The sequence below is a fragment of the Orycteropus afer genome, unplaced genomic scaffold (genome assembly GCF_000298275.1).
Source record: "Orycteropus afer afer isolate SDZICR_OR568_19922 unplaced genomic scaffold, OryAfe1.0 scaffold00073, whole genome shotgun sequence".
NCBI classification, from domain to species: Eukaryota; Metazoa; Chordata; class Mammalia; order Tubulidentata; family Orycteropodidae; genus Orycteropus; species Orycteropus afer.
Genome location: NW_006921660.1, coordinates 4,106,000 through 4,129,696, shown reverse-complemented (window position 1 = coordinate 4,129,696; position 23,697 = coordinate 4,106,000). Strand labels below are relative to the sequence as shown.

The 23,697-nt window shown below is 37.3% G+C and overlaps 1 protein-coding gene across 1 annotated transcript in view; it reads left to right on the top strand.

Annotated features, from left to right (window-relative positions):
- Window positions 1–23,697, top strand: part of TENM3 (teneurin transmembrane protein 3) — a 628,633-nt gene that overhangs the window by 457,172 nt on the left and 147,764 nt on the right. The window contains exons 6-10 of the mRNA XM_042780948.1: window positions 13,565–13,779; window positions 21,173–21,383; window positions 21,829–21,930; window positions 22,125–22,319; window positions 23,415–23,615. Of these exons, the coding sequence (XP_042636882.1) occupies window positions 13,565–13,779; window positions 21,173–21,383; window positions 21,829–21,930; window positions 22,125–22,319; window positions 23,415–23,615 (924 nt within the window). The remainder of the gene's footprint in view (window positions 1–13,564; window positions 13,780–21,172; window positions 21,384–21,828; window positions 21,931–22,124; window positions 22,320–23,414; window positions 23,616–23,697) is intronic.

Genomic DNA, 23,697 nt, shown 5'->3' with positions numbered 1-23,697 from the left:
CAACAACAACAATATGTTTCTCATAAAATGGTCTTGCATGTTCAATGTAAATACTTAAAACTGTGACTGTTGGTATTTGGTGCTATCAAGTCAGTTTCAACTCATAATGACCATATGTGCAACAGAACAAACACTTTCTGGTCCTGTACCATCCTTACTATCGACTAGTACATAATAAATGCTTGAAAAATGTTAGCTGGGAGTGTAGCAGTGAAAAAGATAGTCACAGTTATTCCCAGATGCAAAAAGGTCATGGCGACAGCATCTGACCTCCTCTAACTTCACAACAAGGGAGGGGAATCAGCACAAGGCTGATTCCTATGAGTGGAGGTCAGACTTGTCTCCATCCCTCAGCCTCTTTACCAATTCTGACACCAACCATCCCTCCCACAGCACTCTCTACTTCTCTGCTGGGTTCAATCCATTGTAATGGCCACACAGAACTCTCAAACAATACTTAGGATTATGGGGTTTATTAAGGAAGTAACAGGTTACAATTCAGGTTCAGGAACAATTCAGGATACAGTTCTTCAATCAGGACAGCCTCTTCTTAGCAGTGCCTCTCTCTGGCCCTGGGCCTCTCAGCTCCATGGCCCCTTGGCTTCTGCCCTCTTGGTCAAGTATTTACAAAGTTCTTTAGCTCTGCCAGTAAATGCCTAGAAGCACCACACTCTATTAGTAAGCCGTGGCCCAAAGGCATTCATCTTTCCTCACTCTGTGGGTCCAGATGCCCATTGTACTGACTCCTGCCCATCTGCTGCTGGGTCTGCTGCCACTTCTCACCATCTGTCACCATTTCAGCAAAATGTTACAGCTCTGTCTCTGTCTCCTGGGTCAAAGAGGTTGAGTGCAGGGATCTTGGGTCCAAGGATGCACTCTACTCCTGACTGTTCTTTCTTGATGGTAGTGGTAGTGGAATCCCCCATTCCACCTCTCAGATAGTGACCCCTCCTTAGGTTTCTAAGGCAGTATCACTGTGGAAGTAAATTGCCCAACCTTCCTTCTGAGGAGTGTCTGGTGAGTTTGAACCACCAGCCTTCTGGTTAGCAGTTCCATACACTTTATTTTCATGGTTGCATCCCCCAATGGTGCCATGTAGTTTAATTACATTAACAAGCTATCCAGTCCCCTCAGTGGGCTATACATACATCATATTTGCATAGTTCTGCCCAGTCAGTGGGTGGAAGTTACAATGACCATAGCTAGACAGGCCATATCAAGTATTTAACTGCATCATACCAGACAATGTGAATTGCTAGGCAAGATGGGAATCAAACAGCAATTTTGCAAACTAGAAAACATATAATAAGGAAATCTAGAAGATTCCATAGCAGGATATTTCAACACTAGCTTTGACTGCTAACCAGAAGGCTGGAGGTTCAAACTCACCAGCCACTCCTCAGAAGGAAGGTTGGGCAATCTACTTTCGTAGTGATACTGCCTAGGAAACCGAAGGAGGGGTCATTGTGTGTCAGGTCCGACTCCAAGGCATATAACAACAACAGCTTTATTTGAAAGGGACTATAAGACAAATGACAAAATTTAGCATAGGATAATATTGGATACTATAAGAATAAATTGAAAGGCCATAATTTTGGTTAATGTAGTTATGGTAAATGACTCTTCCTTCAAAACAAAAAACTCCTTGTGTATGAGTACAAATTAAAAAAAAAAAAAACAAACTCACTGCTGTTGAGTCGATTTGACTCATAGCAACCCCTCCTTGGGTTTCTGAGGCAGTATCTCTATGGAAGTAGATTGCCCAGACTTCCGTCCGAGGAGTGGCTGAAGGGTTTGAACTGCCAGCCTCTGGTTAGCAGTCAAATGCCTTAGGCACTATGCCACCAGAGCTCACTCGCTCTCTCGCTCTCTCGCGCGCGCTCTCTCTCTCTCTCTCGCTCTCTCTCGCTCTCTCTCTCTCTCTCTCTCTCTCTATATATATATATATGGTGCTATAGTGGTTAAGGCTGCTAAACAGAAGGTCAGTGGTTCAAACCCACCAGCCACTCTGCAGAAGAGAGGTGAGGTACTCTGTTTCTGTAAAGATTTATGGCCTTGGGAACCCAATAGGGATCACTATGAGTTGGAATTGACTCAATGGTTATGGGGTTTTTTTTTCAGGGGGGATATATATACACACACAAATATATGCATACACACATCATGTATATATGTATATGTATATAGCATGTGTATTCATACTATTTAAACAAAATCATTTCAATTGCTTTTAAATTATTATAGGATTGCTTATCATATATAATTTTTTTCAAACAGTAGGCATTGTCAGAGAATTAGATATTATAGCAGGTTAAAGATTGTGTTTGAATTGAAGAAAGAGGACTAACAGGGCTGTAAGAACATTGAGTTTTATTTGATATTGTTTACAGTATTTGTGTTACTGCAGGGTATAACAGTTCCTTAATTAGATACTATATTGATTTTGTCCATTAAACTATGTTTGTGAGGTTGTTATGTTTTATTTCACTTACCTTGTGATGTTACACTTTGTATCAACAATGTTAACTTATGGTATGTGGTTGTTTATGAAAAGATATGTTCTCTCAGAGATTTCAGATTCGGGGTATGAATCTAAGGTTAGGCAATAGAGTCAGAGGGTGGACTATTGATTTTCTATAAATGCCTAACTTTGCTTCCTGATGTCCTAATTATTGGTGCCTCTGTGGGATTTAAAATGATATTATCATTTACCCTCCTCAACAATTGCAGTTAGAATTTTACAGCTGGATTTCTTTTCTTTCAATTTTAATCATTATAGGCTTGTTTACTCACATCATAAGCAGGTTGCAAATTCATGATGTATATGACAAAATATTTAGTATCTTTAGTAACTTTAGGTGGTTTTGTGATGTTGTAAAATAATTTTCTAACTTTTCCCAAACCTCTTAATTACCGATATGATTTTAAGTATTCTGTCTTATCCTTATAATATTTATGGTTGAGAAACTATTATTTGCAAAATGTTTCAGAGTCCAAAGTATATTTTTAAAGGAATTGTCTTAAAAATGTTACTTTACTAATATATTTTTACATAAACTGAGTATCACATAAGATAGAGAGAAATAATAATAGCTTTGGGTACATGGTAACAACTGTATTTTAAGACTGTTATGACACATACTTACTGATGGAAGGAAAAATCACAGTTAGGTGAAAAAACTGCTAGTGGCTCTCACATTCAGGCACAACAGGACACATTGAAAAAAATCTTCAAGATGATACTCTATTGTGTTTGTAGACATTTTACATCTCACTCTTACTGTGAAGGCTTTAATTGATTTGATTCCTAACCTACAAATTTTGAGTTTAAAAATAACTTCGGGGTACTGAAGTTGCCCTGTATCTCTTTCTTTTCTTACGGTTTTCCTCCTTTTTCTTTTAGTAAAACCTACAGACCTTATTGTTTCCCAAGTTCTGCTCTGGGGGTTTAAAGATGGAATAATCTCAATAAGGGAGGATAGTGAGCCCTAGGACTGGCCCCTTCTTTTATTTCTTCCAAAGTCACAGTTTTCTGGAATTAGGGGCATGATGAAAGAGTTCTATATACAGGCTTTATGTAAGAGAAGTGATGAACTTCAGATGAAAAGATTGTGTAATTATTAATAAGTTTATCAAACTATGTCATTGGCGTACCAGTTTTTAGGCATGTTTACAATTAATAAAGAGCTAACTGGAATGATCACATTCCAGCAAACTGGAATGATTTGGTCAGATTAGAAGACCATGATTTGAAAGGCAACAGTGCAGAATTTATAAAGACAAGCCCCTTTACAGGAAGACTCCAATTTCCCTCATAGTCAAACTAGACTCTTACGCAAGAATGCTGTATTCATCTAAACTGCTAGTTCAGTGTATATAAACAGCTCTGGTGGCATAGTGCCTGAGGCATTTGATGGCTAACCAGAAGGCTGGCGGTTGAAACCCACCAGCCACTCCTCAGAAGGAAGACTGGGCAATCTACCTCCATAGAGATATTGCCTCAGAAACCCAAGGAGGAGTTGCCACAAGTGGGATCTGACTTGACAGCAGTGAATTTGGTGTCTTTTTTCTTTTCTTTTTTTTTTTTTTCTTGATATCTCTACATTACTAACTGTAACGAAAGTTCAGGTCTGCATCTGCCCTTTAGAATGGACATGTTCTAAGAGTTTAATTCAAAATAAATTCATTCTAAATAGTGTAATAATTTGAAGCAAATAGAGATTGATAGTCACTTACAGATGAGATTCATAATTCATGGAAAAGGATAGAATATAGATCAGTGAGCTTCAGACTATTTTGTTCTTGTGCTCCCAAAACAATATATGCATACAAATTTAAATTTACCTTTTTTAGTTTGCTAAGACAGTGCCTAAGGCACTTGACTACTAACCAGAAGGCTGGAGGTTCAAACCCACTAGCCACTCCTCAGAAGGAAGGTTGGGCGACTTACTTCCGTAGTGATACCACCTCGAAAACCCAAGAAGGAAACAATTAGGTATGTCTAAATGGAGAGTGTATCCAAGATCATATATAGGGTTGGCAGACAATGGGCCTATAAGTTCATGTGAATTATCAGAATTCCCAGGTGTATAGTAGAGCTGACAAGGGGCAAGGTTACGGTCATTACTTGGTCACAGCCAGCTACCCAGAGGGACCGAGTAGTTGATCCTGCGGGCTTGGGACCATAGTCGCAGGGAACATCAAGCTCAATTGGCATAACATACTATACAAAACATTGTTCCACCTACTACTTTGGCGAGTAGCGACTGGGACCTTAAAAGCTAGGAAGCTGCCATCTAGATGCAACAATGGGTCTCTCCTCGTCAAGTAGAAAGAAGAAAAGCAAAATTAATGGAAACAATCAGTCCTAGCGACTGGTACACCATCCGATCTGCAACCTATACAACTATGAGACTAGAAGAACTAGATGGTGCCCAGCTACCACTGCCATCCACTTGGAAGGGATGTAGGAGATCCTACATAAAGAGAGAGAACAATGTGGTACAAAACTCAAAATCGTTTGGAGGCAAAAAAAAAAAAAAAAAGAAGGTGGGGACCAGGTTTGCTGGTCCAATAGAGCCTGGTGTAACCACTGAGACTATGGCCCCTAGCTGCCTTTCAGGTCTGGAATTGAACCCACAACTGTGGTTTCCAGCCAAACAAAGTACAGGCATGTGAGTTAAACATTTACCTCAAGTAGACACACGCCCTGGAGAGAACAATCATGGGAGAAGGAAGGGCTGCTTATGCACAGGGAGATAGCTCAGGGTGCAGAAGAGTATGGAGGGATGGACACTGGGAGGAGGTAACTATGGGGAGGAAGTGGGAGGGGAGCTGCTGCATTGTAAATTTTGGTCAATGACATGAGACAAAGTATATGTGAACTGCTGTATGAAAAGTGAATTTACTCTGTAAATCTTCACCCAAATCCTAATTAAAAAAAAAAAGAATAAAAACCCAAGAAGGGGAAGCTATGAGTCAGGGCTGACTCAACAGCACATAACAACAACAAGACAGTAATATTCTTAAGTGTTAAAAAAAAAAAACTTCTTCTCAATACTGAATTATGCTTACAATTATTAGTTGTATACAATTGACTTAAAAAAAAAAAACTATTATATAAATTATTCCCACTCCTCACTTATCAACATAGTTTAGTTCCAAAGACCAGGTGGTTATGTGAAAATCAGCATTATTCAGAAATGGAGGATGACCACATCAGATTATAGAATGAGGGTGACTACATCCTTACATAAGTTCCAAATTACATCCTTACATAATGACCAAACCACTGAGAGTCATGGCCCAGCTGAGTTGACACATAACCTTAACCGTGACAGCCAGTTTTTACTTCACCTCACACCTCTGCTTTCTTTACTGACAGACATAGCCATAGTCTGAGAGTAGAATCTTTTGCTATTGTAGTGAAAGCAAAATGTCAGATAATGAGATAGTTAGTAAGTGAGAAGTAGGTATATGTTAGGCATTTTGATAATTATTAAACATAAAAAGGGAATATTGATTGAAAACATCTTTCTTAACGAAATAAATGGGATATTTTACAAGTATTTTATCCATAGATTTATATTACTTATTATAAGATCAAAGCAAATTTCAATATCAATTCTATTCCTATTTTACAAATAAGAATACTGAGAAACCTTACTACATAAAAAGTAGGTGGGAATGGAAGGATCTTCCTAGAGTGATACCATTCAGTTCTTTGAACTTCTTATTCATATGCCAAAAATAGCACTATGATCTACTGTATGGTTGGGGTCTGTGAGCTGTCAGTTACATCACATTTCTCTTTTAGTTTTATTGAAGGAAAAGAATTGGCATCTACCTAGTTTCAAAAAGCTTTGTTACACAATTATAATTCCCTTTCTCAGTTTCTGTGGCATAAACTCAAAAAGACTCTACCAAGGCTTAGCAAAATACTACTAATTACCACTGTTCTTCTTTTATTTAAAGGAACTTTGTTTAATCTAAGGGAACTCTGGTGGTGTAGTGGTTAAGGAATTTTGCTGCTAACCAAAAGGTCAGTAGTTCTAACCTACCAGCTGCTCTGCCTAAGAAGGATGAGGCAGTCTGCTTCCATAAAGATTTACACTTGGAAGCCCAATGTGGCTTGCTATGAGTCAAAATTAACTGGATGTCAGTGAGTTTGGTTGTAAATTATTTGATCTAAGGAGCTCTGGTAGCACAGTGCTTAGCACATTCAGCTGCTAACCAAAAGGTCGGCAGTTTGAACCCAGCCAGCTGCTCCACAGAGGAGAGATGAGGCAGTCTGCTTCCACAAAGATTTATAACCTTGGAAACCCTATGAGGCAATTCCCCTCTGTCCTATAGTCAGAATCGACTCTATGACAGTGAGTTTGGTTGTTTAATCTGGTATACTCAGAGTAGCACGGAAAATAGCTATAGTGTTACTTTAATTAACTTTTGTTATGTTTTTTAGATACTTTCATTGTTCAAATGTATTTCATTAGCTCACTTAATTTGTTGGAAATATCCACTGTGTAATTCAACTGGCAGAGCCAGTATTTATTAAAATCAGACTTACTTTCTATCAGATGAAGTCTGATTTATTTTTCAGTTCAAATGAACTAATGCACATTTTTGTCACAACCATCTTGGTTTTCAGATCTTTCTGTAAGAAGCTAGATAGTTGTTCCTGTATGCCATCGAGTCAATTCTGGCTTAGAGCAACCCTATAGGCAAGAGTAGAACTGTCCCCATAGGGTTTCTAAGGCTGTCATTTTTATGGAGGCAAAATGCCACATCTTTCTCTCATAGAGTTGCTAGTGGGTTTGAACCAACAGCAGCCAAGCACTTAACCACTGCACCACCAGGACTCCTTAAAATATCCCACCCATTGCCATTGAGTTGTTTCCAATTCATAGCCATCCTATAGGGCAGAATAGAACTGCCTCATAGGGTTTCCAAGGCTGTAAATCTTTACTGAAGCAGACTTCCTCATCTTTCTCTTACAGAGCCAATGGTGGCTTCAAACTTCTGACCTTTTGGTTAGTAGCCCAGCACTTAAAACACTGCACTACCAGGGCTCCTTCCTTAAGACAGAAAGATAGAAAAATAAATAAGGCACACATCCTTGCCATGAATTTGTCGATTGGGTTACATAAGGCATCACTGACATTGATATTTTTTATTTTAATGACACTCTGCATGCAATCATGAAACTTCTGCAGGTGAGAAGCACTCTTTGACAATGATAGGGGGTAGGGTGAGGAGTTTATTAAACAAAAATGTTGTACCTCCCCTCCTGATATATCTGATTTCAAAATAGGCTAACTGTTCTAAGTACCCTGTTTCGAAAGCCACACAATGTCCTTGACAGAAATATATATAAGGCCAGAAAAGACACAGAAGCCCTACCCTGAGTGTCTTGACTAGAGGAGGCTTCACCAGCAAAAAATGCTTTTGAGTTTTGTGTTTGTTTGCCACATTGGAAGCTTTATGCTTCAGGACAGTGTGTCTTAGTAAAATTCTGGACAAGTGAGAGGTTTTATGTACACTTTCCACATGTAGACTTTTTTACAAAAGATTTTTCTAAAGAAAGTCTACTATGGAAATTGAGGTTCTAGAAACTAATTCACTTAACACTATCTAGCCTTTTCGTCTTTGAAATATTTTCATGTACCCCAAGGGTGTGACTACTCTTTCTTTGAAGACCATGGACTAGATAACGGCCAGAAGGACTTCACCTCAGATTCTATGAGGTGATGATGATTAGTTAGGCTTTTCCATTACAAGGAGAGGAAAAAACAATTATCACAACAACCACATTCAAGCACATCCAATCAAAGATGGTTCTTTTGTCTTACAAATGAAAGAGCTGCCTTATCTCTGAATAGGAGCCACTAGTTAAATTAGCTATGGGACAAATGGAATAAATAGATACTATTACTGGTACCTCTGGTAGCATAGTGGCTAAGACACTTGCCTGCTAACCAGAGGGCTGGCGGTTCAAACCCACCAGCCACTCCTCGGAAGGAAGGTTGGGCAATCCTATTTCCGTAGTGATACTGCCTCGGAAACCCAAGGAGGGGTCGCTATGAGTCGGGCTTGACTCGACGGCACATAACAACAACAACAACAAATTACTGGTACCACAGAAGGTCCCCATATCTTTTCAGTGACAAAGATTATAGCCCCTTAGTATATGGTGAAAAAAAAAAAAACAGTATATGGAAGAAGCAAAACTACCTAGCTATTAAACTACTTTGTGATGGTGAAACTAAAGTCAGAACTTCATCACTATTACCAAAGCTAATGCTCTTGGGTAAAGATGATGTTTGGGAAAATAAAGAAATAAATTCTGAGATTAGCATCAGTTTATGCTTACTAACTCTCAAAGCACAGGCAGGCTTTACTAAAGCTGCTAAAACCATTTATAGCAGCAGTAGGATCAACACTAGAGAGTAGATTAAATTACATTACACTCACGTAACTGTTGAGCTAATAATGATAAAGTGTGATAATAGCCTTATAAATCTATGAAGTTGGTGGATCAGTCCAGATGTGGACTAGTTCCATCTTTAAATATATGTACCACCAGATCATAGTGGGGACAATAACTACTACTGTATTCAAAATTTTGAAAATAATTTCTTGTGGAAGTTAACCTAAAGACAGAAACTTATTAGAAATATTATTATAAATTATAAACAATACGGTGTTACGGTTATAGCAGGGATCGTGGAGCTGGTGCGGGATTGGGCAGTGTTTCGTTCTGCTGTGCATGGGGTCACTATGAGTCGGAAACGACTCGACGGCACCTAACAACAACAACAACCAACAACATGTTACGGTATCCATGACAGTTTGTGTCTTACTAAAATTGGTCATTTGTTCATAATAAAAATAAGTAAGAGCGTTATGTCCAAAAATTGCAAGCTAAGTAGATTCCCTGGTGTGGTTCAGTGAATTAATATATCTGAGTTTGTATGAAATAAATTAAAATCTTAGAAATTTAAAATATTTTGTTTTAATAACCAGCAAAGATTATAATGATGATTATATAAGATACGTGGGTTTGGAATTATATAGAACCTAGATTTGAATTTTAAGGAGCTCTGATGGTGCTGTGCTTAAGGCATTGGGCTGCAAACCAAAAGGTCAGTGGTTCAAACTCACCAGCCACTTTATGGGAGAAAAATGAGGGGCAATCTACTTCGGTAAAGATTTACAGTCTTGGAAACCCAATGAGGGTCTCTATTAGTTGGAATCGACTCAATGACAGTGGGTTTGGTTTGCGTTTGATTTGAATTTTGACTCCACCACTCACTTTGGGTATATAATTTACTTCACAGAGCTTTAGTTTTCTCATATTAAAATAAAATAGACCTCATCTATATTATTTTGCAGTTTCAACCAGATAATAGAGGTGAAACTGCCTGGTACATCATAGATTTTCTTTTCTCTTTTCTCCCTCCTTAACTTCTCAATAAAAGCTGTTACTGTTTGTTACATTGAGTAGATTCTGACTCACACTGTCTTTCTGTGTAACAACAGATCTAAACCCCAGTCCTACACCACAATCAAAGGTAATTGATGACCAATGTTCCTGCCTGTGCAGAAGCATCCTAAATAAAAAACAGAAAATGATCTTAAATATTTTTAAATTTCTGTGAAGAAAGATGTCCAATTATGAAGCAAAATATTCTCTGTGTTTGTAAGGTTATATTTTTTTTCTCTTTGTATTTAACTATATGTTCTCATTTTTCTAAAATGAGCAGATACTACATTGTAAAGCAAGTATTTAAAATTTCTATGAATGATGCATAGTTTGGAATCTATGATCATAGATTCATAATTCAGAATCAACTCAACAGCACACAACAAAAGAACCTTTTATATTACTAAATTGGTTCAAGAAAAAGAGACCTGATAAGCTATCTGAGGGGTTGTTAACCACCACGATTAAGTGAGATTGTAAATAATGTCTTTTTATTGAGCTTCCTGGTTCAGGGCATTCCTGCCTCATACCTGGACTATTGCAGTTCTATCCTAATTTGTCTCTCCATTTCCAGGCTTCTCACAGTACTGCACTTTAATGTTCTTGAAACAATTATTTCACTTCACCTTTAGCCTGCTCAGAACCTTTAATGGGTCTCCATTTAGCTATAAGCTGCCTTTTGCAACTGATGGTACGTGTGTCATTGTGGGATGCAGTAGTCCAGGCAGAGAGCAATCTTAATGTTTATTAGTGAAGTGCTCTCCCTCAAACCTCAGATTTATCTGTAAGTGTAAATTTGTTGTGAGTTGTTTTACCTGACACGTCTATTGGTGAATGTCTATCGGGAATGTCCCTTAGTGATCTTGAATTCTATTTCTCCTGATTACTGCCCTCCGCACCCAACCTCCTCACCTCCCCCTGCAGACACATGTAACTTAGGAACAAGTAAGTAAGTGTCTTTGTGGTATTTAAATATAATTTACCCATAACAAATTTATTTTTAAGTATTTATTTTTAAAACACCATAAATTACATCCAATGGAATGCTAGTAAATATATACATTAAGGGGGGAAAAAAAGAAGAAGAATGTTCTTTGACAGAGTGAAAATACAAGTACTAACATGAAGTATAGGGTAGAAAGACCAGATTCTTTACCTTGGCATTTAAAGCCCTTCATAAATGGATGCCATTTTCCCTTTCCAATGTTACCTCCTGTTACTCCCATGACAAAATAATTAATGTCTTCCATTCATTCAGTACCTACTGATGGCCAGGTATTACAATATGCACTTTATATGTAATACCAATATTATATATAATATTGAGTTACCATGTGCTCCTACAAGAAAAACCAAATCTGTCTTAGAGGAAGTATAGCCAGAATGCTCCTTAAGAAGCAAGAATGTCCAGACTTCATCTCTTATACTTTGGGCATGTTGTCAGAAGGACCAGTTCCTGGAGAAAGATATCATGCTTAGTCAAGTAAAGGGTCATTGAAAAAGGGGAGGATCCTCAGTGAGGTGGACTGACTTAGTAGCTGCAATGATGGACTCACACATGGCAAAAATTGTGAGGATGGTGCAGGACTAGGCAGTATTTCATTCTATTACACATTGAGTCACTGTGAGTTGGAACTGACTTGAAGGTACCTACCAACAACATGTAATACCTCATGTAATACCTGTATCAGTCTTGTGATTGCATTATCACTATCCCCATCTCACAGGTGAGATTTAGTATCAGAGGTTTAATATTCTCTTCAAAGTCTCATAATTAGTGACAGCCAGGTTTGTCTGACTCTAAAACCAATTTCCTTAGGTTTTTTCCTAGCCAGATGGATTTCTTGGCTCACCATCATTCTAACTCATATCTGGTTCCATTACTGTGTTTTTTTTTATCGTATTTATTCCCACTGAGAAACTTAGCCTCTTATCCTACTTGTCCTTCAGAATTTAGCTCAGAACTTACCTCTTCTGTGAAATCTTTCAATCTCCAGCCTACATGACCCTTAATCAAATATTGCTTTAGGTTTGTCATTTAATTGATTAGTTTGTAGATGTTATCTCTCCAACCAGATAATTAACAGCTTGAGGGCAGGCACCATAGAAGCCAGAGTAAATAATCACTAAGGTTCTGTTCATTGGTTTATATTTTCTCTTATGACCCACAATGTTATATCTTTGTTATTGTTATGTGCCGTCGAGTGGGCCCCAACTCATAGTGACCCCTCCTTGGGTTTCCGAGGTGGTATCACTGCGGAAGTAGATTGCCCAACCTTCCTTCCAAGAAGTGGCTAGTGAGTTTGAACCACCAGCCTTCTGGTTAGCAGTCAAGTGCCTTAGGCACTATGCTACCAGAACTCCTGTTATATCCTTAGTAGGTACTCAATAAAAATGAACTCAGTATTAAATTAATAACTATTTGTAGATAGACAGTTCTCTATCATTAAAATAAGATAGTTAACAATTCTCTGGTTTGAAATTTACTATCTTAAATCCACTAAATTTTGAATTTTGAATATAGCCTCTTTGGGGACTATATTCAGTTAGTTTTAATGGTTTTTTTGTTTTGTTTTGTTTTGTTTTAGAAAAAAGACAAACTTAGCAGTCAGTCAACTCTGATATTACTTTAAAAGGGTTGGATTGATAGAGGATAATTTGCTTTGTTTCGTTGTCTCCCTCATGGACCCTTTCTACATAAGAGACAATGTGGTCATGTTTCCATTTTAGCAAATTGTAAAGCCTCTTCTATTATTCTGAGTAAATGAGAAAGAATCTTGAAATGAAGGAAGAAGGGAACTACTACACCAAAAGGAGAAGAATGCTTGGATCTGTTCTGTAGAAGTAGGCTATGCAGAAAAAGAGGCGGTGGTCTCCAAAAGGTGGCAGAGATTGAGGGAACAGTTGAAGTACACACACTATGACTGAAAGCAAGTTTGAGATGATGATAAAAAGAAAAAGGAAAAATTGAAGCAGCTTACATCAAAAAATTTGTTTATAAGAACCTTCCCTCCCCCTCCTGATGCCCCACTACTACTTCTTTACTTCCCCTCCAACATCTGATTTTTCATTCATTCTAATATAGTTTAGAAAGAACTACATAAATCAGTGCCATTGATTGTGGGTAGGTTATTATTTGTTTAAATATTGATTTGGAAATTTCCATAATCCATTCTGCATTAATTTATACTTTACAGTATTACGGTTTGTTTAGAATGACTGATAAGTACCAGATTTAATCTCTCCCAAGAAATAGCAAGACTTATAATTTCTAAGTTAATTATATTTCAAGTGATCAAGAAAGAATGTGTGAAAACAGCTTCAGTAATAGGCATACCTTAGGGGAAGTCAAAGGATTTTGACTTAAATATCTTAAAGAACCTGTTAAATCAGAATTAGTAAAACAAACAATATCTTACCAAAAAAAAAGCTTTTAAACTGAAAATTGTATGAGAACATTTCATTTATCAAAAGATGAAATTACTAAAGATTTAGCAAAAAGAACTTTTGAAAAGGGATTTTTTTGTTTGCTTGTTTTTTGTTTGTTTCAATTTTTTTCCTCTATGGATCTCTTACATTCAGGAAAATTAGGTGGATTTACACAAGAAAATAACACCATAGATTCCGGAGAGCTTGATATTGGCCGAAGAGCAATTCAAGAGGTTCCTCCTGGGATTTTCTGGAGATCACAGCTCTTTATTGATCAGCCACAGTTTCTTAAATTCAATATCTCTCTTCAGAAGGATGCATTGATCGGAGTATATGGCCGAAAAGGCTTACCACCTTCTCATACTCAGGTGAGAGTAGGCTTGGTTATCAATAAAATGAAAACTGCTAGTTACTCTGTTTCTTAGTTCAACTGTTTGTTTAATTGTCTTACTACTTTTGTATTGATCTTTTACAGTGGAGAAAATTTTGAATGTAAGTTGTACTTAACTTTGAGGTATTTGAGTCAGTAGAAGGAAGAGCTGTGTTTTCTTCCTGACTTGCTTTGATTATTATTGATTAAAATGTACTAAAATTTGTGGTTAACTTAATGAACATTGAACATTATCCTAACACCTAGTAATACACCATGGATTTTCAAAGTGTTTTACAAAGTTTCTATGGTAATTTCAGATGACCTTATTCCTTTCATATTACTGATGCTCGGAAACCCAAGGAGAGGTCGCTATGAGTTCGATAAGACTCGACAGCAGTTAGTTAGTTTTTGAGTCATCTCAAACATGTATTCATTCTTGTTGAAAATGTATATTTTTTTTACCTTGTTCCAGTTTTACTCTTGGCAAAGAACTTATGGGAGCACAAAGAAATATATGATGATATTATCAACTAAAGCCTCTATTCCTTACCTAAAAATGAGGAAAACTGAGATAATGAAGCAAAAGAGCTTCTATAAATAATCAAGCATGATCACATTAGTGCAGCACTCACAATTCAAATATTTTTATATCATAGATCCCAAGAACCTTAAGATCCATGTCTATGCATGAAAATTCCCCAACAGTAACAATCACAAATGGAGAGCTGCCATCAGTAATTCCACAGGCCTTTTTGATACTCTAACACGAGATTATATTCTATAAATTATGTTCTATAAATTGTAGTTTAAAAGAGATCCGTATTTTTTTAGAGAAATTACTTAAATTACCTACTATAAAATTGGAACTCAGACTTTCCCAAAAGTCTATTATGTTAGTAAATGAAGGCATCTCAAAAATATAATACACCCTTTCCTCACTTAGCAACATGGTTGGGTTCTAAAGACCAGGTCATTATGTGAAAATCAGCATTATGCAAAAATGGAGGTAGCCATATCAGATCACAAAATGGAGGGTGCCTACATCACTACATAACTGCCAAATTACATCATTACATAACTGCCAAACCACTGAGAATTAGGGCTCAGCCAAGTTGACCCATAACCTTAACCATCACAGCCAGTGTTACTCTCACCTTGCACCTCGATGTGAGTTATTGCCAGATATGTCATTAATAGGCAAAAAATGGCATAGTAGATTTTTTACTATGGTTGTAAATGCAAGATGTCAGATAATGAAATAGTTGATAAGTGAGGAGAGGGTGTAATTGGTGAATTAAAACTGACAATTTGATTAGCTTAAAGTTATATTTGATAATTAGTTTATTTGCTCAAGAAATTTCATGCCAATTTTATCTTTATTTATAAAAGGAAGACTGGAGGATTTTCATGTATGCTTTATGTTACATTATTTTGTGAGAAATGCTTTATATGTAACTTAGGAATATAAGTTGTGAAGAAAAAGTTATCATACAATGATAAGGAAATCACATCTTTACATTTTTAGAGAAAGGTGAGTAGGACAGAAAATTTGAATGTGCTTTCTCTAATGTCATTGTGGATTGGGGAAAGATTCATAAACATATATAAATTTTCTGCTTTGGTGTATTCGTTTTTCTGATTTAACATTTTTATATCTATGTTATTAAACTGAATGCATTCAATTCTTGTACCTCACATGTGTCTTATTTTATACTATTGTCATTTTTAACTTCAGATTATAATTAAATTTGACTCAGCTCATGTTACAGTAGGTAACACTGCCTAGGATGTAACAAGCAGATTTTTTTTAAGGCATTAGGCCTATATAATTTCAATTATAGCAGATAGAAGATTAAATTTATAACAATAGTCCGGTAAAATACAATTTTTTTTTCCATTGGAACTATATACCTGATTAAATTACTTTTGTATAACTCAAGAAATATACCTCTAAGCTAAGTACAACAGAGCATGCAACTTGTAAATTTCTAAAAAATAATTTCTGATAAAAACTGTCTATTGTATTGTGCACCTTGAAGGTTTATTTAAAGATTTTGAGCTGGTTTTTTGCAAGTTCTATATATCATATAAGATTAGGAAAATCAAAAGTACAGTTTCAGTTTTCTCATAATTCTTCTGGTATTTAAACACAATACATGTGATATCCACTCTTCCGCCACAATATATGTATTTAAGTGGGTGATGCATGTTTTAAGCTTCAGAGTTCCTAGAGTTCCTTCCTTTGGTTGACTCAAGATCAGCAGAGCAAACAATAGTTTCTGAGTTCAGTGTTTAAACATGAAATATGCTATAAAGCAACCCAAACTGAACATTTCTCTGTTTCTGGGGAACCTTAAATAAATCAACCTGAAATAATTAAAATGGTCTAGCCATTCAGAATAGTCACTTGAGTTTTAAAAGTCTTAGTGACCCTTTACAAAACTATCCCTTTGATTGTTGCCAAGGAATCAAATGACTTTGTTCTCCCTCATGCTCAATTCATTCTCCTGGACAGTTAGAAGCCGAAGGAAGCAATTTCACTCTTTAGAGTTAATAGTATACTGTAACATTCTAGTGCATTTGCATGAAGCCTTTTTTAGAATGGGAATTGGGAAACCTGGGTTCTAAGCACACCCCTACCACTGTTTGACCTTATGACCTTGCAAAAGTCGCTTAACTTCCCTGGGCTTCTGTGTCCTTCTATAGAATGTAAGTGTTGGATCAAGTCTCTTCCTTCTTAATATTCCAGTAATATACAGATGAGATTGTTATTATAAGAGGACAACATAAATGGGGCAAACAAGGGCAAAGTTTTTTTCTATTGGCTTTACAAAGGATTTAAAAAAAAAAAAAAAACACAGTAGTTGTTCTGGTTACCTAGTGCCACTCTGATAAGAATATACCACAAATGGGATGGCTTGGACAAACAAGAATTTATTCTCTTACAATTTGGAGCCTTTAAGTCCGAGTTCAAAGTGCTGGGCTCTAGGGGCTAGGCAAAAACCCCTCAAACTGGGCTTCAGCTCTGCCTCCTGCTCCCTGCCCACTGAAGCTGAAGGCTTTTCTTCACTCAGCTGCTGAGGCTGACAAGCCCAAGGTTGACCAGTAATAAGGCACAGCCCCGATGTTACCAAACCACACAGCAGGCCTTTAATTCAAGTCCATTAAACGTCCCAAGGTTGGCAGAGCATGGCAGGCTGCTGAACAAGGACTCAGCTACGTGCAGGGTTCAAGCATGTCATAAGCTGGAGACCATTCCCAAAGCTGCTGCTTATATACAGGAAGCAGACCACATCCCTAAAGCAGCTACTCAGGTGCTTGTGGTAGATCCCACCATGGAGCTGATTGCCAGTCTCATCATGGGGAATAACTACCAACAGCTGCCCAGCCACTCAGCCAGGCCCAGCCAAGTTGACACACAATTTAAACTACCACCGTTGTTTAAAGCAACTTTAAGTGAGAGCTTTTTCACATTATAAGAAAATTACCTTTAAGGGAGCTTCCAAATTATATAAAACCTTTATCAAGTATAAGCTTTGTATCACAATTGCTCTCCTAAAATGGTGAGACTAGAGTTAGTCCAAAGAATTCAGTCCTAAAATAGCATAAGATCCTAAGACTGGAGCCAAAAATATTCCATTCTAAAAAAAAATCCACATTTCCAGCTTATGAGTAGGTATTTCAAAGCACAACTCAAGTTTGTCCTTACATGATTACACTGTGAGAACAAAGGTTATCAAATATTCTCATTTCATATAAGTTGACTACTTTTGATCGACATGGTTTTAGTGTTTTATTAGGAATTTTTCTTTAGCTATCTGAACAGCCTTACTCAGGTCACGTATAAACATTCCTACATCAGAACCTATCATTGCTGTAAGTTGCCAGTGAGTAGATTCCTGTTCGTGGTGGCCCCACATGTACAAAGTAGAATCGCTTTTGAAAATGGCATTTTTAAGGCTGTGACCTTTTGGAAGCAGATCACCAGGGCTGTCTTCCGAGGGGCCTCTGAGTGTGTCCAAACCAAAAACCTTTAGCTGGTCATCTAACACTTAACCCTTTTCCACCCAGGGACTCCTCCAGCAGAACCTAGAACTGGGTAAAAATTCAACCACTACCACCACCACATCAACCACTCCACCAGACTTATTTTATCTTTTAGAGTGTGATGCAAATAGTGATTTCTATAATAAAGATGATAATTACAGTTATGGGCTTGAAAGACCAGTTAAAACTGAACACTTCCTCTCTTTCACTTTTTCTGTTCCTGTCTTTAATGTTAGGGGAGAAAAATGTTTATATGTAATGAGGCCATGAAAAGAAACTGTGTTTGCAATGATAATATAAATCTTTTAAGCTCATGAGAAAATGAGTGCCCTATTTCAGATAGGCACCTTTCAAAAGTGCTGGATTAATTTTCCTCATAATTCTAGAATAGAATTCCAGTGGAATTTTCCTAGGCTGGGTATCCAAAACAGTCATTATTTTTATCTTTGTAAGATACAAATGAAAAAAAAAATGCTAATCAAGTTCTAGCTTTTTTGTGTATTTCACATAGTGGAATAATACTATATCACAAATATGCCTTTATATTTAAATTTAAAACTTTAAAATTTAAATAGTTAAGTTAAAAATGTTATAACAGAATTAGATATTCTAAACTCTGTCCAAAGTAACAGTTAGAGAGGTCTTTTATCAGTACGGGCGCTCTGGTGGCATAATGCCTACAGCACATGACTGCTAACCAGAAGGCTGCCGGTTCAAACCCACCAGCTACTCCTCCGAAGGAAGATTGGGCAATTTACTTCTGTAGAGATGTTATGTGCCATCGAGTCAAACCTGACTCATAGCAACCCCTCCTTGGGTTTCTGAGGCAGTATCACTGTGGAAGTAGATTGACCAGCCTACGTTCTGACGAGTGGCTAGTGGGTTTGAACTGGCAGCCTTTTGGTTACCAGTCAGGTGCCTTAGGCACTAAACTACCAAAGCTCCGATACCACCTCAGAAAGCCAAGGAGGGGTTGCTATGAGTTGGAAACGACTCGACAGCAGTGAGCTTGGTTTTGTTTTTTTTTTTTTTTTTTCATCAGTACAGTTGCAACTATATAACTGTGAATCTCAAAAATCCCAATAATATTCATAAAATCCTGATTTTATACAAGTTTGACTGGATTAAAAGATTCATGTAATATTCTTTTCCTTAAATAGTTGAAATTCCAATTTAAGGAGTCTGTTAGAAAGTAGAATAATGAAGATAAACATATAGACTACTGTACTATTGATGATTTAGATATATAGTATTAGTGTACATTTCACCATAAACACTTACCTCAGGAGTAAAATGAATCTCGGTAAGAGTATAGAAACTGAATCACTTTATTTTTTAAAAGTTGTTATCTAAAATGTTTGTTGAAATGATTTTGAAAAGTCTTTCCATTATCTTTCAAATTCATTATATCTCTAGTTAAAAAATTTTACCCCATTATTACCCATCACAGAAGGTTCCTGGGTGGTGCAGCCATTTATGCTATGCTCTGAACCTAAAGGAACTCTGGTAGCATAGTGCCTAAGGCACTTGACTGCTAACCAGAAGGCTAGTGGTTCAAACCCACCAGCCATTCCTTGGAAGGAAGGTTGCGCAATCTACTTCCGTAGTGATACTGCCTTGGAAACCCAAGGAGGGGTCGCTATGAGTCGGGTCCGACTTGACGGTACATAACAACAACATCAATTGTTTTAGGAGCTCTGGTAGCATAGTGCCTAAGGCACTTGACTGCTAACCAGAAGGCTGGCAGTTCAAACCCACCAGCCCTCAGAAGGAAGGTTGGTCAGTCTACTTCCATAGTGATACTGCCTCAGAAACTCAACGAGGGGTCACTATGAGTCAGGGCTGACTCAACAGCACCTAACAACAATAACAACACTGAACCTAAAGGTTCACAGTTTGAACCCATCAGTGGTACCAAGAAGTAAGGCCTTGTGTAATCTGTTTCCATAAAGATTACAGCCAAGAAAACCATGAGTCGGAACTGTCTCAACAGTAACGGGTTTGGTTTTTCATTTTATTATTAATCACATCTTCTTTAAATTCTCTACTTACATTCTTCTAGCCACCCAATGTTCATGATGCATCTTACTAATAGAAGACTTAAGTTCAGTGATGATTGACTTCCCAGTAATAACTGGGCACTTTTACTGTCATTGCCACCCCTTTAGACTTTTGATCAGAGATGTAAAGGCATCTTGTTATATGTTTTTATGTAACTATAATAAATAAAAACTCAAGGGTTTCCCCATGGTGCTTGGGATGGTTACATTAGAATCACAGAAGCAAGGTAGAGTGGTGTGGTGGAAGCAGCCGAGGCTTCAGAGCAAAGCACACTTGAGTTCATGTACTAACTCCACCACCTACCAGGTATCTGACTGCTCAAACTCTTCAAGTTTCAGTTTCCTTCATCTCTAAAGCATACTTATTAATGCTTTCCTGGAAGGGTTGTTGTGATGATTTAAAAAATTCCAGCACCAAGTAATTAATCAATAGTAGCTGTTACTATGAGTCGGGTCCAACTTGATGGCCCACAACAACAACAACAGCAGCTGTTACTATAGGAGCCCTGGTGGTGTAATGCCTAAGGCATTTCACTGTTAACCAGAAGGCTGGTGGTTCAAACCCACCAGCTACTCCTCAGGAGGAAGACTGGGCAATCTACTTCCATAGTGATACTGCCTCGGAAACCCACGGAGGGGTCGCTATGAGTTGGATCCGACTCAAAGGCAGTGAGTTTGGTTTTTGTTTTGTTTTGTGTGGTTGTTACTATATGAGTATTAAATAGCAAGAGACAGCCTTATCTAATGGTCTCACTAAAATAAGCCTGCTGAGTTTGGAGTATGAACTCGTATAAATTTATGTTTGTATCCTCAAACTACCTAAACTCACCATATTACCCAAAACCAAATCCAAGTCATCAAGTCAATTCTGACTCATAGCAACCCTATAGACAGAGGAGAACTTCCCCCATAGGGTTTCCAAGGCTATAAATCTTTATATCTTTCTTCCACAGAGCAGGTGATAAGCACGAACCATCAGCCAAAAACGCTTTAAGCTTTACACCACCAGAGCTCCTCCCATGTTACCCAATTAGGGGAAAAAAAATGTTCTCTGAAGTTTAAATAAAATATGCAGCTAAGATTATTTAGATGATCTCTGTAAATGCTATGCATACAACACTTCTACCATTTGGACCTGGTCAATCAGTATCTTTCTTCTAACATTTTCTTTATTAAGGAAAAGGAGAAAAGCTTGAAGGAAAAAAAAAAAATGAGAGAGAGAGAAGCAACCACACATAATATTACTCTCTACTAAACAGTTTTACTTGTCCTCATCCTCAGTACGACTTTGTGGAGCTCCTGGATGGCAGCAGGTTGATTGCAAGAGAGCAGCGGAACCTGCTTGAGTCAGAAAGAGCAGGGCGACAGGCAAGATCCGTCAGTCTTCACGAGGCTGGCTTTATCCAGTACTTGGATTCTGGAATCTGGCATCTGGCTTTTTATAATGATGGGAAAAATGCAGAGCAGGTGTCTTTTAATACCATTGTTATAGGTAAGAACAGTCTTCAAAGCATCTTCTTCAAGGCTACAGCCTAAACACTGTGTTGAATAGAAGCTAAAATGCCCTCACCAATTTTGAGAGATTTCTGAGGTGTCAAAGCCTGAAGTAAAAATGTAAGAATTTTTTCTAAATTGTTTACTTATGAAATCTGTGGCTAACTATGAAGCACAGAAGGAAAATGTTACTTGGTTGTACCGTGGGGGAGGGGAGGGAATACATTAGGAGAACACTTAAAAAAAACTTGCATTTAAAATAGCAATGCTTTGCTTTATGATTCTGGTAATCTAGTCCTATTTTGAGTCCTGTTTTGGCTTACGGAACTAGTCATCCATACGTTTTTCAACACACAGCTAAAATGATCAGAGTGATACAGTTTAACTTGAGTTGTGGGTGAGAGGCAGTCTATACAAGTGTTCTTTCTTTCTCTTTTCTTCAGAGTCTGTTGTGGAATGCCCCCGAAATTGCCATGGAAACGGAGAGTGTGTTTCTGGAACTTGCCATTGTTTTCCAGGATTTCTGGGTCCGGATTGTTCAAGAGGTATGTGAGTTAGATTCTTTCCTTAAGCCGATATAAATAAGTAGTAGAAACACAAGTAATTCACAAAACTACCAAGACAGGGAAAGAAAGGAGAAAAAACTGGCATCGTACTTGTCCCGAAGATGTGTCTTTTTCTTTCAGAAGCTTGATTGAAAATGTGGCTGTTAATTCTCGTGTCGTGTTTTATTTCACAGCAGCCTGTCCAGTGTTATGTAGTGCCAATGGGCAGTACTCCAAGGGCCGCTGCCTCTGTTTCAGCGGCTGGAAGGGCACTGAGTGTGATGTGCCGACGACCCAGTGCATTGACCCACAGTGTGGGGGTCGTGGGATTTGTATCATGGGCTCTTGTGCTTGCAACTCAGGATACAAAGGAGAAAACTGTGAAGAAGGTAAACATGTCAATATTTGCAGAAGTCCATTGTTACCTTTATAAAGAAATAGATTATATCTGTAATCTTTAGTTTGGCAGATTAATCTCCTTTTATATGCCTCCTTATAGAAGTAACTTTGATGTCCATATTTATGAATACATTGTTTTATTAATATTTTAACTGATAAAAAGAAAAAATACCAAAGAGCACTTTTCTCTTTTTTCAGTAGTGTGAACAATTCTTTTATTTTTTTAACTCTAAAAAACATAAGCAAGCATTTGTGTCTTGAAATATTCTGTTGATTTTTTTTAATTTTATTTTTACAGTGTTTTTACCTTGATGTTAGCCTTTTAAATGGAACATTTTGGCATGTCTGAGGAGAATATGGAATATAATATACTAGTGAAAAGAAGTACAAAACCATGCTTTGTTACAGAACTGTGTAAAGCGATGGTACTCAAGATGCTATACTGTAAAGTGCAGTTAAATTGTTTTTTCAAAAAGCAGAAAAAGCACCATTTCCTTTCTTCAATCAAATTGATTTTATTGATCTGCACACACAAAGTAATGCAATTAAGTCTCTGGAATTAAATTTTCAGGCCATTGACCCTACAAGTGTAAAGTTTTATTGAGTCAAATTGCTAAATTAAATCTCGTCATCTAAAGCACATTAAACTGAATTAAGAAGGATAGAGAGTATGCAACTCATTTATTTCTCAAACAGTTTGAGAGTCCCATACAGATGTCAGTACTCAGTGGTCCTGGATTAGGTCATCTGATACAGATTGTTATAGAGAAGCCAATACTTATTACTCTCTGATTAGGCAAAACAGAGAGCAATAGTCTGAAACCTCTAGTGCCTATGTGTGTAATTCATGAAAATTACAAATCCTTGCAAAGAGTGTAAATTACCTAAATGGCATTGAGCTGGTTCCTAATGCTATATTGTAAAAATCTCTGCATTTTTGGAAACAAGTTCTTGAAAATGGTACATAAATACTTGATCATCCAAAATATTCATATAACTTAGATTGAGATGTTATTCTTTGTTGTGCATGTGCTATGATATCTTCTAGATTTAATCATAGAGTTGTTCTCTTTTCTTTCCACTAGCTGACTGCCTAGACCCTGCATGTTCTAATCACGGTGTGTGTATCCATGGGGAGTGCCACTGCAATCCAGGATGGGGTGGTAACAATTGTGAAATACTGAAGACAATGTGTCCAGACCAGTGCTCTGGTCATGGCACATATCTTCAAGAAAGTGGCTCCTGTACATGTGACCCTAACTGGACTGGCCCAGACTGCTCAAATGGTGAGGTTAATAAGCATAGTATAATATGAGTGTTTAATATTTGTTTAGATAAATATTAAAATATTTTAATATTTAAAACACT